We start from the raw sequence: 21849 nt of genomic DNA on the forward strand, positions 1-21849 counted from the left end.
ATGAAAGGACTGTATTTTAAAGCATGCCCGTTTTTACAGCCTTATAATTAGGGATGTTCCGATTGATCCGCTGATAATCCCATTCTATGACTGATCGGTTGTCACTAAATTCGGTCGATCTCACAAACCGATAGCAATTTAATAACATAAAACCGTGCAAACAGTAAACGGATGAGGCCATGCTTTGTAACTTCGCAAAACATTTATGAACCATAGTAAGTCGCCCAGCTTTATTTAGAGCAGGTTGTCCCAATTCAAACAAGCCCACATACACCATAACATGAACATGATACGAGGATTCTTGAGAAAATCCTCACGGAGTGACATGACATGCTGCTTGGCTAAAGCTATAGGACTTCCAGGATCCAATCGCATCACGACGCAGTGTTTTCTAACTTCATTTGAAAGTTTAACCAATGTAAACTCAATATGGGTATGTAAGTAGCTACAATGTGTCGGTCGAAACCAATCGGACACCGTTTCAGCTGGAGCGCGCTTGGATTGGAGCGATCGTTCTGATTGACAGGTCTTGATTTACACACTGAAACAGCACTGGGAAATCATCACTTATCAATCAAGATCTTGTTACTTGTTACTTATTCTATGTTATTATAAATATTCTTATATATTTTTTTCAAATTCAATAATGTATTTGTGGCATTAACATACAGTATGTATGTAGTTCTTATGTTCAGCAAAACCGTGGTTCCACTTCCTGGAAAAACAACTTTTAATAGCTTTGCATCTGGGCCAAATTTTGATTATATCTCAGTTGACATGATTGTGAACAAGCCCAAACTTGATTTTATGATGTGCCAGTGCCATTATACTTTCTAATGGTCATTGTCAATTATGAATAATAACAAAATAAATCGATAAATTGCAGCACTTTTTGGGGGGGTTTCTCAGTAGTATTTTAACATTAGAACCTCCAAACATGTTCAAATTATAAAAATGTCAAAATTTGTAAGGTTTTCTATCAAATGAGACCATGTACTTGATTAAACCATGTTTTTTGTTGTTATAAGCCATTGCTTTTAATTATGCCACTTAGACGTGAAATAATTGAAAATGAGGTTTAACAGTGACAGTCAACAGACAGCTTGCATATCACCTATATAAAGCTTAAATAATCTGTAATCGGTATTGGCTGCAAAAAATCCTGATCGGAGCATCCCTACTTATAATAGATAGGAACTGCTCAGAAACAACTGTCAGCATTTAACATTTTTCTGTAATTCAAGCGTAGCAGAAGTGATGGTCCCCCTAATGACAAATAAAATAGTCAATTTTGGCATTCATAATGGCCAATGCAACAACTTTATTTATTTTATTTTTTTTAGCTGCATGTTTGCTTGGATTGCAGAGATGCCCTTTAGAGAACCTAAACCAACACCATAAACGAGCAGGATGTTGCCATGTAGCAGATTCTTTTCATCCGAAGCAATTTACAGTAGACCACTTGCTGAGACCCAACCCCTCAGGTACCTGAAGTTAACAGCTTTGTTCAATAGCACAACTGTGATAAGAAGTAAGGGTCCATGCAGTCGACAGAACTGTAACTTAAATGTGTTATGTATGAATTAATTAATTTGTAGTTATTGATCCTGTTATTGTTATAAAATTCGAACGGTAACTCTTGGCCCACCTGACCACTTCATCGTCCTTATTGTTGAGCCAGTAAGGTTGTGTTAGCGGCCATGTCTTTATTCATTGGCTTGCACCAGCATGAACTGTATGTCACATTGAATAGTTCAATGCTGGGAGTCTCGTCAAATTCTGGCTCAATTTGGTAGAGGTTCCGGAAGGACACTTAATTGTTCCACCAATGTGAAGACTATTTTCTCTTTCAGTATGTTTTTGATACTCTCCCAGTTCAGCACTTCCATTTCACTTAGCAGTCTGCAAGCAGTGGCTCTGAATCTAAAGCAAACAGAATTGTCTGGATTGCTCTGTGCAAATCTTCATCAGCACTGGCTTTTTAGCTACATAATTGGGGTCTTATGTTCTTGGAGGCTCTGTGTGTGCAGAAATGAACGTTCATTCAGCCACACTAGCCTGACAGGTCTTGGTCAAATCGACTCACAGGTTCTGAGCGGCTCTCCTGCAGAGGGATGATGGGAATGAGGCTGTGGCCATGGGCTGTCAGCACACGGAGGGTGCCGTGGTTGATCTCTTGGCAGGTAATTGCAGTAATTCTGTGATGCTGAGCTTGATTAGCGAGCTTTCTGTGGGTGGGAGAACAGAGGTTTTGGCTCTTCAAAGCCTCTGTGCTCAGACCAGGTGCTCTTCATTAGTTATACCAGCCCTGGGCAGCATGCTAATGGTTTTTCCTCATTCCATCAGTGTACCAAGCAGTGAGAACGCACGCATTTACCGCAATTTAACGTGAGCTGCCTGTATCTTACTGATTCTTGTAATTAGAGATGGAGTCACGATGGTTGACTATTCATCCAACATTCATTGGATGACATCCAACATGACTATTCAAGTATTCAACAACTAGTAGATTGGTGAGTATGCATGGTTTGTATATTTATTTTATTTTATTTTTCTCACCCCCTGGAAAATGGATATTATGATCAGGGTGAAGTGAACCTGAACCGAACAGTTTAATTCATAAACATGTCACCTTTTCACCTCTTGTGAGTTTGCAGGTCTGTAAATAAAAGATTGATAAACTCGACACAAATCTCAGTCATTTAATAAGGTTTTTCTTTTTAAAAAATCAGGGTGATGCAACTGTCCTGATATAATACTTTATCCGACAATGTTGATGTTCATCACAATGAACATCAATTTAAATTATACACCTGTTCATTATTGAATATGTTATTAAAGTTATTGCATGTATGAATTGCACTTTTAATGTGTTTTTTGGTATGACTTAAACATGAAAATGTGTGGTTTTGCACATCCCTAACTGTTAATAACTGTAAATCTGATGTTTGTTTCTTCTCTAGCAGAGAGCAATTGTTGGGTTAAGCTTTCAGCACATACCTCTACTTGACTGTTTAAGTTGCCTTTGTTCCAGCTATATCTCAACCATAATGTGTTATTGCATATTTCTGATTGTAAGCGGGAGGAGGTGAACTGCCGTCTGGGGCTCTTTGTTTTATTGTCCTTAGTTTCGCCACACCTAGTCTAATGTTGTAAATCCAGCACAATGTAATCATTGGACCTCACTGCCAATTTTTCAGCCTGCATGCAAAAAGTGAGGTTGGCTTCGGCAAACAAGAAAGCATGACTCATTCCAAAGATGCTAATTTTGGAAGATAGAGTTTCAAATTCAGATCCAAAGATTTAGCATACAGATAGTAAAAATGTTAGTTTACTCCGATGAAGCAACCCAAGCCTTATTCCCTGAAAAGGAGGGAAGTCTGTTGTTACTTTGTCCACCTCCGTCATACGGCCCATCACTGCTGCTTTTCAGCAGTTTCTGTCTTGGCATGATGCAAAACTCTTTCATTGATTTGCATTGCATTATAAATATATATTATCCTTATGAAAGTACTTGAGATGGATTATAGAACACAGACAAACCATATACTGTCACAATGGTGTGTTAATTTTCCATGTGTAATCAGTCAAAATGTCTCTATCTGCGTTTTATTCTGCTACAGCGATAGTTGGCTCCTTTTGGCTGCGTTTTAGTCTATTCTATTATTCCTTTCCCTCGCTAAATTCTCTCTGTCTCGTTCACTCGGTTGTGCATCATTAGTTGCATTGCATGAGTGCCCATTTGCTGGCGAACTCTTGCGATGTGTTTAAATGGAAGACCTTAAGTCCTTGATCACTGGAATCCGCAATGGAGCTGATTTATTATTTACAGTTTTTTTTTGTTTTTTTTTACGTACCATTCTATAGGCCTGTATGTATGTTGGAGAAAATATAAAAATGTACACAAACGAAAATGCTAACAATACAATAAACTATACTGGGCAAATGTAGTAGCTACAAGTATAATGTGGTTAAATGTCAAAACTCCAATATCATCGTTGTGTGGGGTGGGGGTAAATTAAGTGCGACATGCTGTGACATCACAATCATGGTGCATTGTGGTCTATGGATCTGCATGAAGTGTGCATATCGAGTAGACTTGGTCCCTCTGTCAAAATCGAGGGTTCAAGTGTCTGTCCAAATAAACTTCCCTCACCCACTTGACTAAGTTGAACGCACTTCAAAATGGCAGCTGGGATTGCCCCGAGGCTTAGGGAAGTTTGTGAGTGTATGTCTAAAAGTGGAGTTAAATGCAACCAAAGTCCATATTAGTGATTTCCTGGAACGTCAAGTTTTATTACTCTTATGAATCTCACTTGTGGACTTTATGCATGAGGATGACATCCGGCGTCGAGTATGAATGGCATATTAATTACATGTGAGAGTTTAGCTTTCCATAATCCTCTCATCGCCTTATTTTGTGTAAAAATGGGGAAAATACTGCCCTCTAAAGATATTTGAAGTAAACGTATGTATGATAATCCATAAGTTTTTATCTGAGTGAGCACATTTTTGGACTAAAAGCCCCAGAGGGATGTAAATATAATAAAACACAGAAAGCTGTCAGCAATTAACAGGTTAATGTAACATTTCCTGTTTCAGGACTAGCAAAAAATAGCAACTTTTATTTCTGTACAGTGGATCAAAACCTTTCATTAAAGTTACACATGCATTTTGAACAATAACCGTCCGTTGATCCACTTCAAATGTTGACTACTGTAGATTAAACTCAATAATTGAAATTGGTCCAATTATCTGATTTAACTAACTCTGATTTGTTCATTCATTTTCCTTTACAAAGTTATTTAATTGTTTTTAATACAGATTTAATCGAATAATCCTTTCATTTCATGGAAATAAAATGGCTAATTAAATCCGCTTTCGTTGTGGTTTATTTTGCAGACTGGTGATTTAAAAATACCACACTGTTTATTAAAAAGTTCTAAAATGGTGGATGCATTAAAAAACATTTCCTCATTTCACTTCCTCATTTTTTTTAGTCTCTTTATTCAATTTTACGTTCAGCCTTTTATTTCCTTTATTTTAACCAGGAGAATCACATTTAGATATTACTATCTCTTCTTCCAGAGAGACCTGGTCAAGACGGCAGCACATAAAGTTTCGCACACGAGAATCACAAAATAACTACCACATTTTACACATTTAAGAACAAAATAGATAGAAGCGAATCAGGAAAAACAATTACAAGTGTCCTTTAAAACATTGTGCAAGAGACGTTTAAAAGTGGTCAGGGTTGGAAGCGCATCTAAATTAAGTATATTTTGCAATTCATTCCAAAAGTACCTTTACCAGATTCCACCTTTAGATCTTGGAGATTGTGTGGAGATATAAAGACAAACTCTTAGAATAAATTAGATTCAGCTGTCAACTCTTTGATTAACGTTTCCCATCACTGATCAAACTGCATTTTTAATTAAGCTCTGTGTCACCTGCTTGGAGTCAGAGGCCATTTCATTCCCCAGTTCACAGCATGACTGCTGATTTCTGGGTGTGATCGGGTTGAATAATGCTCTCCTTAGACAGCAGGTGAGGCTGAACTCGCCTTGAGTTTTTCCATCTGTGAGTTGCCGTGTCAGGTGGTAACTGGTAGTCTGAATGCAAGGCACACACACTTAGACATTTGATGGAATGGCACAGCTGGACAGAAAAAAACCCAGAGCAAACCCCTTTGCCACAAAAACAACAGTTTAGGTCTGGAGCTGTTGGATGGCTCAAGCAGTCAAATGTGTTTGGACTTTTCAGTATTACCATTACAAATATTTACAGCTGTTTGTCCATTACAGATCCTGCTTTAGGCCTATAATGCGAAAGCACTTTGTTTTTATTCTCTGTTAATTTTTTAATTCACCAGTATAAACTAATTTAAAGGATTAGTTTACCCAAAAATGAAAATTCCTTCATTAAGACTTACTCAACCTCATGTCAAGCTGTAGAATGACAAAAAAGCACCATAGAATTTTGACTTGTGCTGTATTCCAAGTGTTTTGAAGCCACACAACAGTGACTGCATGAGAAATGACTGAAAATGTTGTTGTAGTGTACATGTACATTTAATTGGAGCTGAACTGAATATGATTAATTGAACATTTCGGATTCTTTCACATCACTGCTTCTCTTATGAACATGTCACGCAGAGCTACTGTACAGCAGATGTCAAACAGCATTTCATAATGCTTTTACAGTGCTTTTTTTGTCATTTTGAAGCTTGACATCCCCAGTCTTCATTCACTTATATTAAATTGAAAGCAGGTGCCATGTTATTCAAAAATGTACCTTTTGTGTTCCACAGAAGTAAGTTTGGAACAGCATGATGGTGAGTAAATGATGACTGAATTTTTATTTTTGGATGAATAATGTGGCTACATGATGTTCTGTACAAACATGCAGTGAAAACCAAGCTGAATGTAGACAGCTCGGAGCAATATGCTAGAATGTAGCGCGCATTAAATCTATCCTCACCTGTGCCATCAATCAGCTTCCCACCCGATAGTCAGTGGTTGAAGTAATGAACTGATTCCCTCGCTAAATATATTACATTTTGATGTGAATGAAAGATGTCTGCTTCACTCTTCCTATCTCGGCATCACAAAGTAGACTTAATTAGATTATTTAAAAGAAGTGTCAAGTGATATTTGTGATAGAAACAGTTTTTACCGCAATATTTAGCCCACGCATATGGGTTTGTCCAAATGCATGACGTTGTGCATTGAGCTGTGATGAAAAATGTTTATGATTTGTTTTGACACCCAACCATGGATTGCGAGTGTGTGGCCTGCTCCTGTTGTAACACAGCACTGTGGAAATTCATTTGTTCCACCCTGTAGCACACAGTAATGAAGGGATAAAATAGTCCTTTTATTTTGTGCTGAGGTGAATTGTATCTTTTACGCCTTCCCGGCAGCTGACGATGACAGCGGTCGCTTGCGCCAGAAACGTTACTCACCGAGATGCCATCTTCTCCATAATTTTGCCGAAAGGATTTTAATAATGTTTTAATGATTGATGCTACCTTTTCTTGAATTTACTTTATAGCAGGGGTGCTCAATCCTGCTCCTGCCTATAGACTGTCCTGCACAGATCATCTCCAACCCTAATCAAACACACCTGCCTTTAATTTTAAAGTGATCCTGAAGACTTTAATTGGTTGCTTCGGGTGTGTTTGATTAGGGTTGGAGATGAACTGTGCAGGATTGGCAGGAGCAGGAATTGGGCACACCTGCTTTATAGCAATGATCTTGTTGTCATAGCAGATTGGAGTTTAAAAATGGTAACCAGTGAATTGACCAAAAACGAGAATTTAAGGGCTTAACCCTTTAAGTGTCACCCCCTTTTTTTTAATATACATGAAAATGCACATTTCGAACTTAAATGGTTGTAATTCAAGAACGCTTTGGAATATAGACGTTTTAAAGAAGACATTTGGCAGATTTTTGTAGAAGTGAAATAAATTAAGAAAGTGAAACAGAAAAAAAGTTATAGAAGTTTGAGTTTATGAAACTGTACAATGTAAAAAAATATATATATTATTCATATTTTATATAAAATATATATTTTCAAAACCTTGGCGACTCTAAAACTGCAAAAAAATCAAAGCCAAAAATCTGAACAAGTTGTGTTTCAAATTTTAGGTTGATATCTAAAAAAATGAGCTTTCAGTAAGATTTTGTTTGGGCGCAGTACCAAACTTTTTCACTAGATGACAACCAGACTCCATTACTGCCCATATAAGGGCGCCTCCATTTCCATATGTGTTTTGAGTGATTTGAACCATTATTTCCACAATTTTCATACAATTTATGAAGTAGACATCCTATTCAGAAGTAATATGAGAAGTTTGGCAGATTTTGATATAAATTCAACCTCTAAGAAACACATAAAAAGAACACGCATGTGTGTTATAGCTTCCTGCCACAAATGGTGAATCTATCATTTTTTTCTTTATATTTAAAAACAAATTCAGACCTTTTTTTCTAAAATAATTGAATGGATGCTATCTTTTGAACTCTTGGCATGAAAACAAACTGAGGTTTCTACCCTTCTTTCATGATTTTTCATGTTCATCACTATTTCAAAATAAAGGTCTAAACACGCCTTAGGAGTATGAAAATATTCTTGTTGCAAATTGATAAATTACGGCTCCTCTGTAGTTTATTTTGAAAATCAATCACCAAATATGGACACTAGAGATTGTAAGCTTTCAAATGATATATAGTTATAAAAAGATTAGTTTAGGTTTAGTATAGGATATTACTGTTTTAAAAATGTAATGGATTTGGGCCCGCCGGTGACACTTAAGGGGTTAAGGAGCATGTTCTTTTTGCATATTTGCAAACTTGAGCAGACTCTGAAAGTGGCATTTCCCATAGGGTTTCTCACATTTCAAAGGATGCATGAATTTTACTTTTCTTTTTTTTTCTTTTTTTTACTGTGAACCTTTAAACAAACCTGCTGTTATACTAAATGAAGGCCAAACTATATATTTAGAGCTCTTTTAATATTTAGTTTGAGGTTTTGCAACGGTTACCAGAAGTTGTCCAGCACCCCAATGAACTGAATATCAGCAGAAAATTGTGATTTTGATTCAAATTGTGATTAAAATGAGATTTTAATGCTTGGATACAGATGAGAAGGAACATTTTAAAATGGTTTGTTTTATAGTTGTTACTTCAGAAATCATAGGATCTGTGCCATGAATATTTAACCGGAAATATATAATTTGGTTTGGGACACCGAAATGTAAAGACTGAACTCCTTACAACATGAAATGGTGAATGGACATGGATTGCAAATTTAATGTGCTCTGAACACTAAGCTTGCTTATCTGGCATGTCGCTGCCAATAGCTCGTAATAGGTCGTGGGCTATAGAAGACCAGCTGCTGAGGGGAAGCTTCGTGAAGCTTGGCTGGACGTTCCTCTGTGCTCAGCGTTCTCTCACACCTGCTCCCTCACCCTGTTGACCCAAGAGCCAGAATTCCCTAACATGAATCAGGTGAAAACTCTGGCTTTGCTTGAATATTCAACAAAGGTGTCGTGATGATTTGAGTTATTGTAGCACTGGGAATCCAGTTACAATTCTTACATTATTTGGTTTATATTAAAATCATTGATCCATGTCAATGGCTCTAACCATTTTGACATTGGATAGTTGATATCTTTCTGTTTTTATGAGGATTTATTATCTATTAGCTGCTCAATGCTGACATGTTCAATTGAGGCACTTACAATCTAAAGGAAGTTACAACAAATATTGAAGTTCTAACAGTGTATAAAATGGTAATAAGTGATTTTTTTTTTTTTTTTTTTTACATTGGAACACTTGTGGTTTTGATCCTCAGTCATGTTTTCCTGGGCTTGTCGACCAGACGCTTGTCCAAATGAGCTTTGGAAGTGGCTCCGCTAGCTGAATCGGCCCTGCCTGTCCAGACTGCACATTTATTTACTGCTAACCTTGGCAGAGGCTTGGGTGTGAATTATTACTAGCTCTGTGTTTTGTTGCATGGTTGTTTGTTACTCACGGGCTTGGCCTTGACACAATTGACAGAATACCCATATTTTTCTGACATTTGTTATCAAGGGAGGTGGTTATCAAGCTGACTGTTTTGTTGATGCCAAGCCTCCTGTAGATTGGGTAATCTTCACCAGCTTTCTTTTTGCTCTGGGCCTGGTTTTGCCCTGGTTTTGTGGAAATGATAATGTCTGCTCAGACTTTCTTCTTGCGTTCATGGTCTATTTGCTTATCACAATACCAAACTTTCAGTAGTGGGTACCAATTCTAGTGTAATGTCATAATTCTAGATACCAATTTAGATGCCATAGCAATATAAAAATGGAAATATTATTTTAATTTAAGGTAATGTTTTAGTTTGTGTTTGGTTGATACTGTGAAAAGGCTTGGTATAGTTATTTTGTTGTTTTTTTGGTATTGACTTCCCTATTATATAATGAATAATAATTACTTAAGATGAATGTGGTCTGTCAAATGCTGTCATTTTTTTTTTATAATAAAGCATTTATTGTGTCCATCATTGTTATATGTTGGGATATCTAACTATCAGTTAGGTCTTTTGAATTATAGCTGTCAACAGTTTAAAATGATTGAGAGAGATTTTTTCCCCCCAACATATCGTTTGATAATCTGCTGCTAGAATTCCCTTGAAAATGATTGGATCTGATCAAACTCAACAGGAGGAGAGAGATATGCAGAACAACACAGGCTCCTGGTCATGGAATCTGTGGTTACTACAGCAACTAGAAAATGAACTTAATTATTAAAACTGGACTTAATACAATGGAGAAAAAATTTGATTTGAATTTAATCTTGAGTTTTTAGGTTTGGCAAAAAGTTATTTTTCGCTCCTTGGAATCTGCTTTAAGACAAATGTCAGAGCCAGTGTACTATTACTGTTTTATGAATGTTTTACTATAGTACCAATTAGAGCCCGACCGATATGGATTTTTGGGGGCCGATGCCGATACCGATATTAGGGAGTAAAAAAAGTCCGATACCGATATATCGGCCGATATTATTTATGTGTATATTATAATACAGTAGCAATATTTTTTATGTGTATTATAGTACAGTATACCAGTCAAAAGTTTGGACACTTTCCTATTGGTGTGTACAAACTTTTGATGGGTACTTTACACAGTATAAGCAGAATAAATATATTTTATAAACACGTTGTGCAATGATCACTCAAATGTGGTGATCAAACTCTTGTGTGACACAGATACAGTATGTAATGGAGGCAGGGGGAATGATAGAATGAGAATTATACAGTTGAGCTGTAACCAAACTAGTTTGCATTGCATGTTATGTTATGTTATATTATATTATATTCTAAATACTGTTGCATAATCTTCACTAACGACTTTGTCTTTTAATTTAGTCATAACTTGTATCAATAAATATATAAAAAGTGTCACTGACAAAACCTTATTATCTTCTATTTTTAGTCTTAATTCCTCTAATCTCTACCAGTGGAGGAAGAACCTAAATCTTTTTACTAAAGTAAAATTAATAATATAATGAAAACGTTTTTATTTACATATGTACAGTACTTTTATACTATTTTAAATAATTAGTAAGCAAAATGTACTAAACGTGAAACTAGGCTACTCTTAATGCAAAATGGCCCTGTATAAAGTGTTATAATTATATAAATTATTGGAATATTGCTTGATGTTGTAACGTAGCGTTATAGGCAGAATGAGCTTTAACACTGTCTACACCGGACGCGGCCGTTACTGCTCGCGTCGGAACAGCTGTTTACCCGAGACAAAGCAGAATCAGTTTACTGTCGGAGATCGCTCGCGCCACGCATTTTAATCAATGTTTCATCAACCAATTGCCTGGATTTTAATAAATAAGAAGTAAATATAGCAGACAATATAATCAGGACTTCTCAGCTGCGCGCTTGCAATAGTCACAAGCTCACACAATACGTGACAGAGGCTGGTAGCAGAGAAATCAATTCTGTGAATTACACTGCGCAAATCACAAGTAGGCTACTACCCACCGGATGAAGAAGGGTTGGCTCTCAGTCTCCACAGGCTACATAAAATATTCATTTTATTTTATTTTATTTTTCGTGTTCGCATTTATGAGGAAAAAACAATGTTACAGACGCGACAGTTCAGCACTACGGACGTGAGCGCTCTGAAAGCGGCACTAATGCTTTGAAACTTTCACATAGACATCAAACAGAAAGCACAAAACCTTTCGTTTCAAAGTGAATTTCGTTTTGTATTAATTGTATCTTTAATTTTAATCAATGTATCATCAACCAATTGCCTGTATTTAAGAAGTAAATATAGCAGACGATAGATAATCTCGACACGGAGCTCGTCTCATGAACCGAAACTCAGCGTATAGACCTGAGAATTGAAATATATCTATATTGAAATGTCTACTTTTAAACAGAACAAGTCAAAACGAAAGACAGACAGACTTATGTAATCGAATGAAATGTGCATTTCTCTCTGGCACGCGTTCACTGAAGATCGCGAGTCAGCATCGTCAACTTCATCTTTGGCTGACACTGACTGAAAACACTTGTTTATTAATAAACAATTAAAATGTCTCCTTGCTATATTTGTTGTATTCATAATCATTACTTTTGCCAGTTCTTTGTGACAGCTTTTAGGTATTGGCAGCGCCACCCTTACATGAATCACCGCACCCGCATTTTTTAAAATATTCATTTATCGGCCATTATAAATGCCGATACCGATAGTTTGGAAAATGCCTAATATCGGCCGATAATATCGGCCCGCCGATATATCGGTCGGGCTCTAGTACCAATGGCAGTATTCTGCAGCACCACTGACTTACTACAATGACCGTAACTGCTTGCATACATTTCTTTTGTTTGGTTCTATTACCATTTTAACCTGCACAATATGACTTTATGCTCATGATCTGTTCTTCTCTTTGGCAGGATGACTGGAGTGGCATTAATTCAAACAGAGTTCAATCACACAGCAATGCAGATGACAAAGCCCACAGCCTAGAGACTCTTCCTCCAGGTAAGAGCTAACCTGACAACCCATATGCATAATCAGCTCATGTCAGGATTAGAGTTTTCTTTTTTCTTCTCAGGGAAACGCTCAAAGATGGACTTTAATGAACAGCTTGCACCAAACAGGGCATTAGGTTTTTCTTCTCCCATAAACAGGACTTAACCTGAGGTTATTTGTGGATGTAGGTGTGGAAAATCTCACTTCAAGGCACTTAAAAATGCATGAGAATGATTTGAGTGTGGCTGTATTACTGGCCTAAAGACAAGAGTTTGGTGTCTTCACTCTTTATTCCCTTTTGGAAATGTACTTCATTGCGATCCAACTGAACTGGCCTGCTTAATACATTAAGATATTATATGCTTTTTATAGACTTCCTGCATTTAAAAGCAGTATTGTAGTAGGGTTGTGAGTGCATTATTTAATTAGTTCGTTAGTTTCTGTGGCATGCAATCGCTCTGGAACTGAGGCCCACAGAGAGCTGTTCTATTAAATTTGTCATAAACATCAGATAACATTCATGTGTCATTGCATGCAATACAACATGTTTCCTGTCTGCTGTTGTTCTCCCAGGCACTGTTTCAGGGAATCTTTAGCATAGTTTCTTGTCTCCCTGTGTTACTCCTGTAATTTAGGTCACCCAAAAGATTTCCACAGAGCTGATCATTCACATAGGGAGTACCTGATTTCATTTGTAATAATTAAGAAAACAGATTTAAAGTTTAAATATTCCCATCTGCTCACCCTTATGTTGTTCCCATTTGATTTTTCTTCCTTTGTAGAACATGGACATAACAACTTGCTAAACAATTAACAATACAATTTTCATTTTTAGATTTTGCTAAGAATTGTATGATTAATTCAGTCCATGATTCAGATGCATTGTAAAAGAAAAAATGGAACTACATATTTTCCATTTTACGTGGCCTCTGAGTCACAAATAGTAAGAAATGTGAATTACTTGAAACCACATAAACTCAAGAATTCCCCCAAATGTTGTCCCAACTATATATTTTTTTCCCCAAACACAAATTGTTTGCTGAATGAGGCATTTCGCATTTAGTGAACAAACACATTCAAATTGAATAAATAAAGTAGTGTTACTTGGAACAATTTTTAAGACTATAGAAAAAATGCATCAAAAATGAATAAATAAAAATCTGAATGCATCAGGTTGCAATGAATTCTTAAGTTCCTTTTTTTACAATGTGATAAACTCTTTGTTCTTTTCAGATTGATTTGTGTGGCAGTTCCACTGATTTTTTAAAGAGAATCATCTCAGTCAAGGGATTCATTAATGAATTGCACTGAGTTGAACACACTGAAATTTATGTCACTATTTATAAAAACCTTGCCTTCTCGCTATATAGAAGGCAAGGTTTTTATGAATAGTGACTTAAATATCAGTGTGTTCAACACACAAAGCCATTTTGACTTTAGAAGACCTATTATAAACCACATAAGTTGCTTTTAATAATACTTAGGCATATTCTAAAATTGACATTTGGGGTTGCTAGTCGTATTTGTTGGTGTGGAAAAGAGTCTTGGTCATCCTGCTAAACAAGCTCTTATTTGCTTTATAGACAAAAAAACTCATATAGATATGAAAAAATACGTCTTGCACTAAATTAAGATAAGTGGTCTTGTGATGTTACTGTTTTAAAATCACAGCTAAAATAACATCTATTTTTCTATGCAGAGTTCTTTTGGACTCTCTAAGAACTGAATGAGTCACCAGCTTTACATTTAGTGTTTCTGAGTTCCAAATATGAATGACCTTCTGACGGAAGTGTTTTTATTTTATTTTATTTTTTTATAAAACACATCATGAACATATTTATATAGACTGCTTGTTTGGTGCACTAATTGAGTCATGGAGGTCTAAGAAGGTCCTCTATCATTTTTAGTAATATTAAATGTATAATATTTTGCAGTCATGCATGAAGTATGTGCTTACTCTGGGTAGAATTGAGGTAGTAATAATAAATGTATAATATTTTACAGTCATGCATGAAGTATGTGCTTACTCTGTGTAGGATTGAGGTATAGATAATGTTGCTGTATAGTATTTCAGCCTGGAAAGTGGTGATGTTCACATCCTCCCTCTTACTCCCTGTCTATGAGTGCATGCTGCGTGTCGGAGAGCACTTTGTCTCGAATCTTGCAGTGTCAAGTGAAGTGTGTAGGTCGCAGCTGAGACTCTCTGTTCTACTTTGAGCATCTAATTAGTCTGATGACAGCCCCTACAGTTCTCTGCTGCGGGACGAGCTAGCGACCTCGCACAAGGAGAGTTTGTGTTTTTTCTGGGTGTTCTCGTTGAGCTTGGGGGGGGGGGGGGTTATTTCAAACTGTGTGGCCCTTTCTGGATTTCTTAAGTTTGCATAATGTAGCCTTACTTAGTGTTTGAAAAATTGTTACAGGAAGATTTAAGCTGTATTCATTGATTTATGTTAGTCCACTTTTTTGTTCTTTTCATTTAAAAGTTATCGTTGTTGTTTTGTACATATTCCTTGATGTATATATAATGTTAAACTTAAAATATAAAAAAACAGGCTTTTTTTATTATTATTAATAACGATGATCATTTATATCTTTTTAAATTACGTTAATAGGCTGTTGTTGTTTTTTAATTTCCCTCTTCTATTCTTGTTTCAGCTTTATAAAATCATACATGAAACTACAAGATGTTTATAGAAATGAACATGATAGAAACATGGTTTATGGTGTAGTAGTGTATAATGAACTGGTAAATACTTATAGACCATTATCTTTTCCTTTTGGTCCTGCTCCTAATTTGAAGCGTTTTGCCTTGTTCATTAACAATTCCCGTGGCAGTGGTCTTCTTGGCCTCTGAATCGATGTTAGCGCTCTGCTGGATAGCTGGCATTAGTGGCATGTAATTCTCAAGCAGGTTGGCCTAATTATAATGCAGAAGATGTCTGCCAGAGCCCCGCTAAATTAATTGCTTATAGTCTTTTGTAATGATAGATAACATAATCGAATTCTGCCACATGTTTCTGAGGTCTAAGTATCATCCCAGCCATCTCTGCCGTTTAACTCAATGTCAACACGGTCTGCTAGCTACCACTGCTGCCATGTTATTGTGGGATTTGACTGACATCAAAATGGAAAAATAACACTTTTTTTTCTTTCTTTTTTTTTGTTCAAGAGGAAAAGCTGAGGTTGTGGTTGGGAAATAATTTAAAGCAGACCGTTATGGAATTGCTCCATTTGGCAAATATCCTCATATATTATCATTTGGCAAATGTCTTCTTTGACAGATTCACCTGGGTTGTAATCAACTAAAGATGTCTAGCCATCTCCTTCCACGTTCTTTTGGGCAACTGTGATTTATAATGTAATAATGGGCAGCAGTGCATTGGGGTTTTTTGTCTTGGCTAAAAGAGACGATTCTGAGAAGCATGAGTATTTCATTCAAAAACGCACAGTATACTTTTGTTCTTGATTATGTCCTTGGTAAATGACAAGCATGATGTCTTGAGTGATATTGGTGTCTTCGGACATGTACTTACTGACAAATTGATGGTTCCAGAGTTGTTTAGGTGGAAAGTAGCCTAGTATCCGTATGTTAAAGTAATCAATCCACAGTATTTGATTTATGTGCGCACTGGTTAAAAAATAAGCTTTTTTTCCTAATGGAAATTGCAATAAAAACAACTTGGTTTTGTTGCAAAGATCCTCTGACATCCAGTGTTTAATCATCTGTTTGCCACATTTTTCAGGGAAGGTTAGGTGGCAGGACTTTGACCAGGACCTGTACGTGGGAGCAACTGCTGTGAGGCCAGGGCAGGATCCATACGCCCGCAACAAGTTCAACCAGGTTGAGAGTGACAAACTCAGAATGGACCGCAGTGTCCCTGACACCAGACATGACCAGTAAGTCCCAGTCAACGCTTTAGCTCAACTCAAGAAATGAGTCAAAATCTGCTAAAAATGTATCATCTTTTATTGGAAAGAAAATTCAATTTTATCAAACATTGATAATTGCCTTACACTACACCGAGCTGTTTACACTACACCGTTTCAACTAAAAATGGAAAACCTTTTGTGTGTTCATTTACATGACAACAGGATTTTGGGGACCTGAAAACGTAAACAGTACCATTATCGACTCCGTATTAACTACAAAAACGCAAATTTGTGAACATTTTTGTGTCATGTGCATGCGTATTACGTGTTCAGCCTATAGGCGCGTCGTTTTTCTTTACAAGAGACATCGGCAACTACTGGCCTGGCAGCATAATACAGCGTTTTTAATCGGTTTCGAGGATCCGTGTGTAGGGGGTTAGTTTTGACAGTGTTGTTTTCTGTACGTGAAAAAATGCCAATTAATTTTTGTTTTGTTTTTTAATACATCGTTGTCATGTAAACGTACCCTTAATCTTTTAAACAACTGAGAAGATAGTGATCAAACTACATTTTTATAAAAATCACCTGTGAAGTTCCCGAATCTATGCTTATTAGAGTCTAATATGTATTAGGTACGTTATCATCTCTGACAGACAGCATGTTGAAGCAGGCCGCTGTTTTTTCCCCCTTCTCGGAATCATCCGGTATTGTGGGTTTTCCAGGATATGCGTGTGTACTCGCTGGCCCTTTGCTTCTCGTAAATACTACCATGTATTGCACGTTATTTTTTGACAGACATCGATGTCGTGAAATTCAAATGGTGTGGATTTTAAAACCGATGGATCGGAAGGTAATTATTCATTTCATAGATCTACATAGATCCAAAAATTTGTACCCGAACCCAAAGAGATGTGCTACACGGAACCGACCTGGACCGATCTATTATTTGAAAGTTGGACCCAACCCAACTGGACCCGATCGGCACATATTAACAGGTCAATATACAAGTTGCGAAAATATATATATTTTTGTCTTACATAATGTTAGTAGCCTTCTCCCTTGTACCCGACTGTGATGCATACAATCCTCCTTGCCGAGAAAGTTCCATCCATGTTATTCCTATCTTGCCGACTGAAAGAGCATGACTAAATTCACTCATTATTAGCTTTAAAAGTCCACTTGCTGTCACGGGGATGGATGACAAATACGACTTTGCAGTTTGCTTTTTTTTGTATCTCGAGTCAACCCAAGATGGTTCATTCATAATATTATTATAAAAATAAGTGGAATGCGAGGTATTGAATAAGTTCCGCCTTCTGAATAAAAGAGCCAATTGTCAATTGGTAAATTGGTCATTGTGTGTTAAATGAATGTCAAATGAATGTTAAACAGAGCCGAAGTAATAGATTTGGACCTGACCCGGCTGACCATTTAAAATATAGACCCGAACCTGTATGGGTTTTATGCATTCTTGCTTAATAAAAGTATTAATTTCTTTAAAAAATAATCTCATTGTCCCCAACATTTTAATAGTAGTCCAAGTAAAATAACTTTTAGCATGTTTGCTTTTTCTTTAGATAAATCTAGTAGTTGACTGGAAGAGATTCTGTTGAATTAGCTTATAATGTCTAACATTTACTCAATTCTGTTATATTTCCACTACACAACAGTTTTGAGTAGAGTTTAGTTTGGTTTATGTAAGCCCATTTCCAATGTGATACTTTTCACAGTTGAATTTCACAGTTCAGCGAAGGCATCATTTAAAGTGAAGTAACTCTCATATCTGAACATTAGACACAGGCTACTCACCATAAAATCAAATTAAAACCATTTCCTTGTTAATCATTTGGTTCTTTAGAGCATTAAAACACCCTTTCCACTAATAATGAACTTCATATTACACAGATTATTTGCCCTACATGTATGGTTTCTCCATTACCTAATATGTCTGTTTTTTATGTCGTGTATCTTACAACACATAGTGAATGTAAAGAACAGTGTCAGTGCTTTTTTGTGATAGTCATTCAAAATTATTGTGCTAAATTAATTTCTGATTCTCATAAAGAGAGGCCTGTCATTTGATGGAGTGATGCTTACACAGCACAATGATAGAGAAATGCAAGAAAAGCACTTCTCTAGCAAATCAGTGAGTCTTTCAAAACTTCGTCTTCATCTGTCTGTCGGTCATAGTGTCCTTGAGGTCCAGATTGCCTTCAGAGCTTAAATGGCTGTCAGAGATGTCATGGCAGGATTGACTATACTGAATCATCAGGGTGTGTATGAGTACAGCGGTGAATATATAAGTGCAAAGTAAATGAATAGGTTAAATGAAGAATGAGATCATCCTCTTAGATGCAGTAAATGTTCTTGGGTGTTATGCATTTCATCAGCTGTAACAGTCACACCTTTGTTTAAGCTGAAGGAATATCTGAGCACTTTTTAAAAAAAAAAAAGTAAAAACTATTTTTTTTTATATAAATTGGCCTCTCACCCTTCTTAAGTTCTTTGTATCAAATAATGTGTTGCAAAATGCAAATGTTGAGCAAAACTATACATTATGGTTTGGACAGGTTCAGTATAACTTTGCATTTTTGGATTCATTTTAGTTTTCCATCATCTTTTGAAATAAGTTTCACATTTTATACTGTTTTGCTGAACTTAATACTTTTTCTGCAGTATGTTTTATTAAAGAAGCTTGTTTTGGTAACTTGGGCTGCTTTTTGGCTACTTTTTTCACTTGGGCCACATTTGCACATCTAAAATCCATTTCAGTGTACAACAACTTAGCTGTTCTGAAGTTTATTTTTAAAAAGATAACAATTTTATTCCAGTCTTTTTTAGTTATGATTATTTTGACTATACACATGAAGAGGGCATTTGCGTCCAATACAAGTCTTGAAGGTATACATACCATTCAAAAATTGGGGGTCGATTTAAAAAAAAAAAAAAAGGTTTTTGAAATGTCTTTTGCTCACCAAAGCTGCCTTTATTTGATCAAAATACAATACAACAGTAATATTGGGAATTTGAAATGTAAATATTGTTTAACATTTTAATTGTTTTTACAGTCAAATGTGATCCATTTAATGTATCCTTGCTAAATAAAACAATTTTTTTTTTTTTTTAAATGTAATGACCCCAAACATTTGGACAGTGGGGAAATTAGTAAAAAGACAGCAACAGGCTGTTGAATTTTGTAGAGTCAGAGAGAGAGAGAATTTTTCCATCCAAATTATTTTAGTCTCCATTAGAAGTCATCACCTTTATTTAAATAGAGCCTTATACAATACATATTGTTTCAGAGAAGCTTTACAGTGATAAACAGGAATATAATGATTCAATGATGCAAACAGAATTCAATTCTCCTGTAAAGCAGTCCTAAAAAGACAATAGTAAACGATCAATATTCAGTGTTGATTCAGTTTGGTCCAATAACTGTAAAGCTCATCAATTATGGAATGAGTTCAGATCATTTATAAAGCATCTCTGGAGAAAACCTGTTATCGCCCAGCTCAGTTCAGATCTTCTAAGGGGCCGTTCACACAGAACGCATTTTTCCATTCCACTGCGCTACCTTTCCGCTGTTTTTCAATGTAAACACGTGCTAGACTGACGCCATTAACCGTTGCACTCGTGTCTTGCGTCATTTGCAGCATCTTGCACATGACAAGGCATTCTAAAAATGCGGCGCTCAAGTTAAAAAGTTCAACTTTTAAAAAACTTTGTCTCTAGACCTTGCACATTAACAGCAAAAACGTGTTCTGTGAACCGGGCCCTAATAGTGCATTCAAGTCAATAATATAGCCGAATATTAAGTGGGCATTAGTAAGTAGGAATTAATATTAAAAATAAATATTATTATTCTTTTTTTTACACAAACCTGTCTTTTTAGTGCAGTTTGAACATGGCTTAACTGTCGAGTTTCTAAAAGCTTCACGATCCTTATAAATGTCATCTGGGCACCCGGGCGTAACATCATTAGGGCTGCACTTAGCTGAGACTGAATCGATTGCATGAGAAAATGAGGTTTCCATCAAACACTCATGTTACTGCTGTGTTTTAATGACCAGATGTAACTGCCTTTTGTTGTGATTCGGAGAGCCTAGATTTCTTCACACAACCACTTTGAGCATCTTCAGAGGAAACGTGTTTCCTTTATCTCTGAGGGCTGATGTAAACACTATTGGGGGTTGGTAGTGCTTAAATGAATATAAATTGGTCCCACTGCCAACTGTTGACTGTGAATTGGCTTTTGTGAACGGTATGATGAATTAGTGCTCTTTTTTTAACTAGGTGATGTTAGGCAGAAACGCATTGCTCTGGATATTTCAAGGATGATGTTTGCTGGGTCCCAGCGGGTCCTTAAGTCTTATTTTAAATTCAGTTTAATCCAATTCAAGGTCATAAAAATCACAAATGGTATAGCAAAAGTCTTAACTGTCATTTCTTAAAGTCCCCCTGTAGTAAATAATTTTATCCCTTAAAGCTCATTTTGATAACCAAAATGACACAAAAATGTCATGCCTTAAAATAGCTTGAATGAAACTCTACACCCTTGCTTCATTTAGTATACGTGGATCTATAAATATGCAAATTATCCCCGCCTCCACTCACTCACACCAGGTCAGAGATCCACTCGCTCAACTTTACTTAAGTTATTGTAGTAAACGCTGCACAATGGTATCGCTTTTAACAACGTTGGACAAATAACGGTAATTTAATGATTAGCTGTTTGATAACGTAGTAAAACAAAAGGCTACAGTATAATAATGTGTTGATAATGTTACACAAACCATTTTTCTCAGTCTGCCTTCTAAAAATCAGCAAAGAAACACTTTGAACAACATAGAACTTCAGTGGAGAAAGGCATATAGTTCATCATAACATCGTAATATGCATAATTCATCCGCTGTATTGTTAAAAATACCCGATTTTTCATATCAACAGAAAAACATACTGTGATAACCTTGTTTCTTTTGAGACATTATATGCTAAAGCCCGCCCGGTAGTTTGTGACGTAAGAAACACCAGCGATTTCAAACCGTGTTTTTTGAGACGGGTTTTTGGTTCACTGCAGTTTTCAGGAGAAAATGCTCAGCAATGGTGTTGACTTGTGAATTTGCACATAGTTTGTCTTGAAGTGTATTAAAAATAACACAGACATACAAACAACATTTAAAAGCTTGATTTTCACCACAGGGGGGACTTTAAATTTGGTTCTTAATCTTAAATAGCTCTTGCCACCACAAGAGTTCTTAAATTTGTCAAGCAATTGTTCATGATGTAGCCTACTGTTGATGAATTATGACAATGTTTACATTATGGTCACGGTCTTTATATTGTAATATGTTGTAGATGGTTGTAAGAGTGCATATTTTATCTCCCTTTTTTCCGAAAGCAACTGGAAGTAGTAACCCATAGATATTTCAAAATAAGTC

At 36.2% G+C, this 21849-nt stretch overlaps 1 protein-coding gene across 2 annotated transcripts in view; it reads left to right on the plus strand.

Annotated features, from left to right (window-relative positions):
- The window catches only part of galnt2 (UDP-N-acetyl-alpha-D-galactosamine:polypeptide N-acetylgalactosaminyltransferase 2), an 84097-nt gene that overhangs the window by 29852 nt on the left and 32396 nt on the right, over positions 1 to 21849 (plus strand). For both annotated transcript variants that reach the window (XM_056257150.1, XM_056257151.1), the window contains exons 2-3: positions 12463 to 12550; positions 16285 to 16438. In XM_056257150.1, the coding sequence (XP_056113125.1) occupies positions 12463 to 12550; positions 16285 to 16438 (242 nt within the window). The remainder of the gene's footprint in view (positions 1 to 12462; positions 12551 to 16284; positions 16439 to 21849) is intronic.

This window comes from Rhinichthys klamathensis, unplaced genomic scaffold, assembly GCF_029890125.1.
Source record: "Rhinichthys klamathensis goyatoka isolate OS25496 unplaced genomic scaffold, OSU_Roscu_1.1 h1tg000135l_1, whole genome shotgun sequence".
Lineage (NCBI taxonomy): Eukaryota > Metazoa > Chordata > Actinopteri > Cypriniformes > Leuciscidae > Rhinichthys > Rhinichthys klamathensis.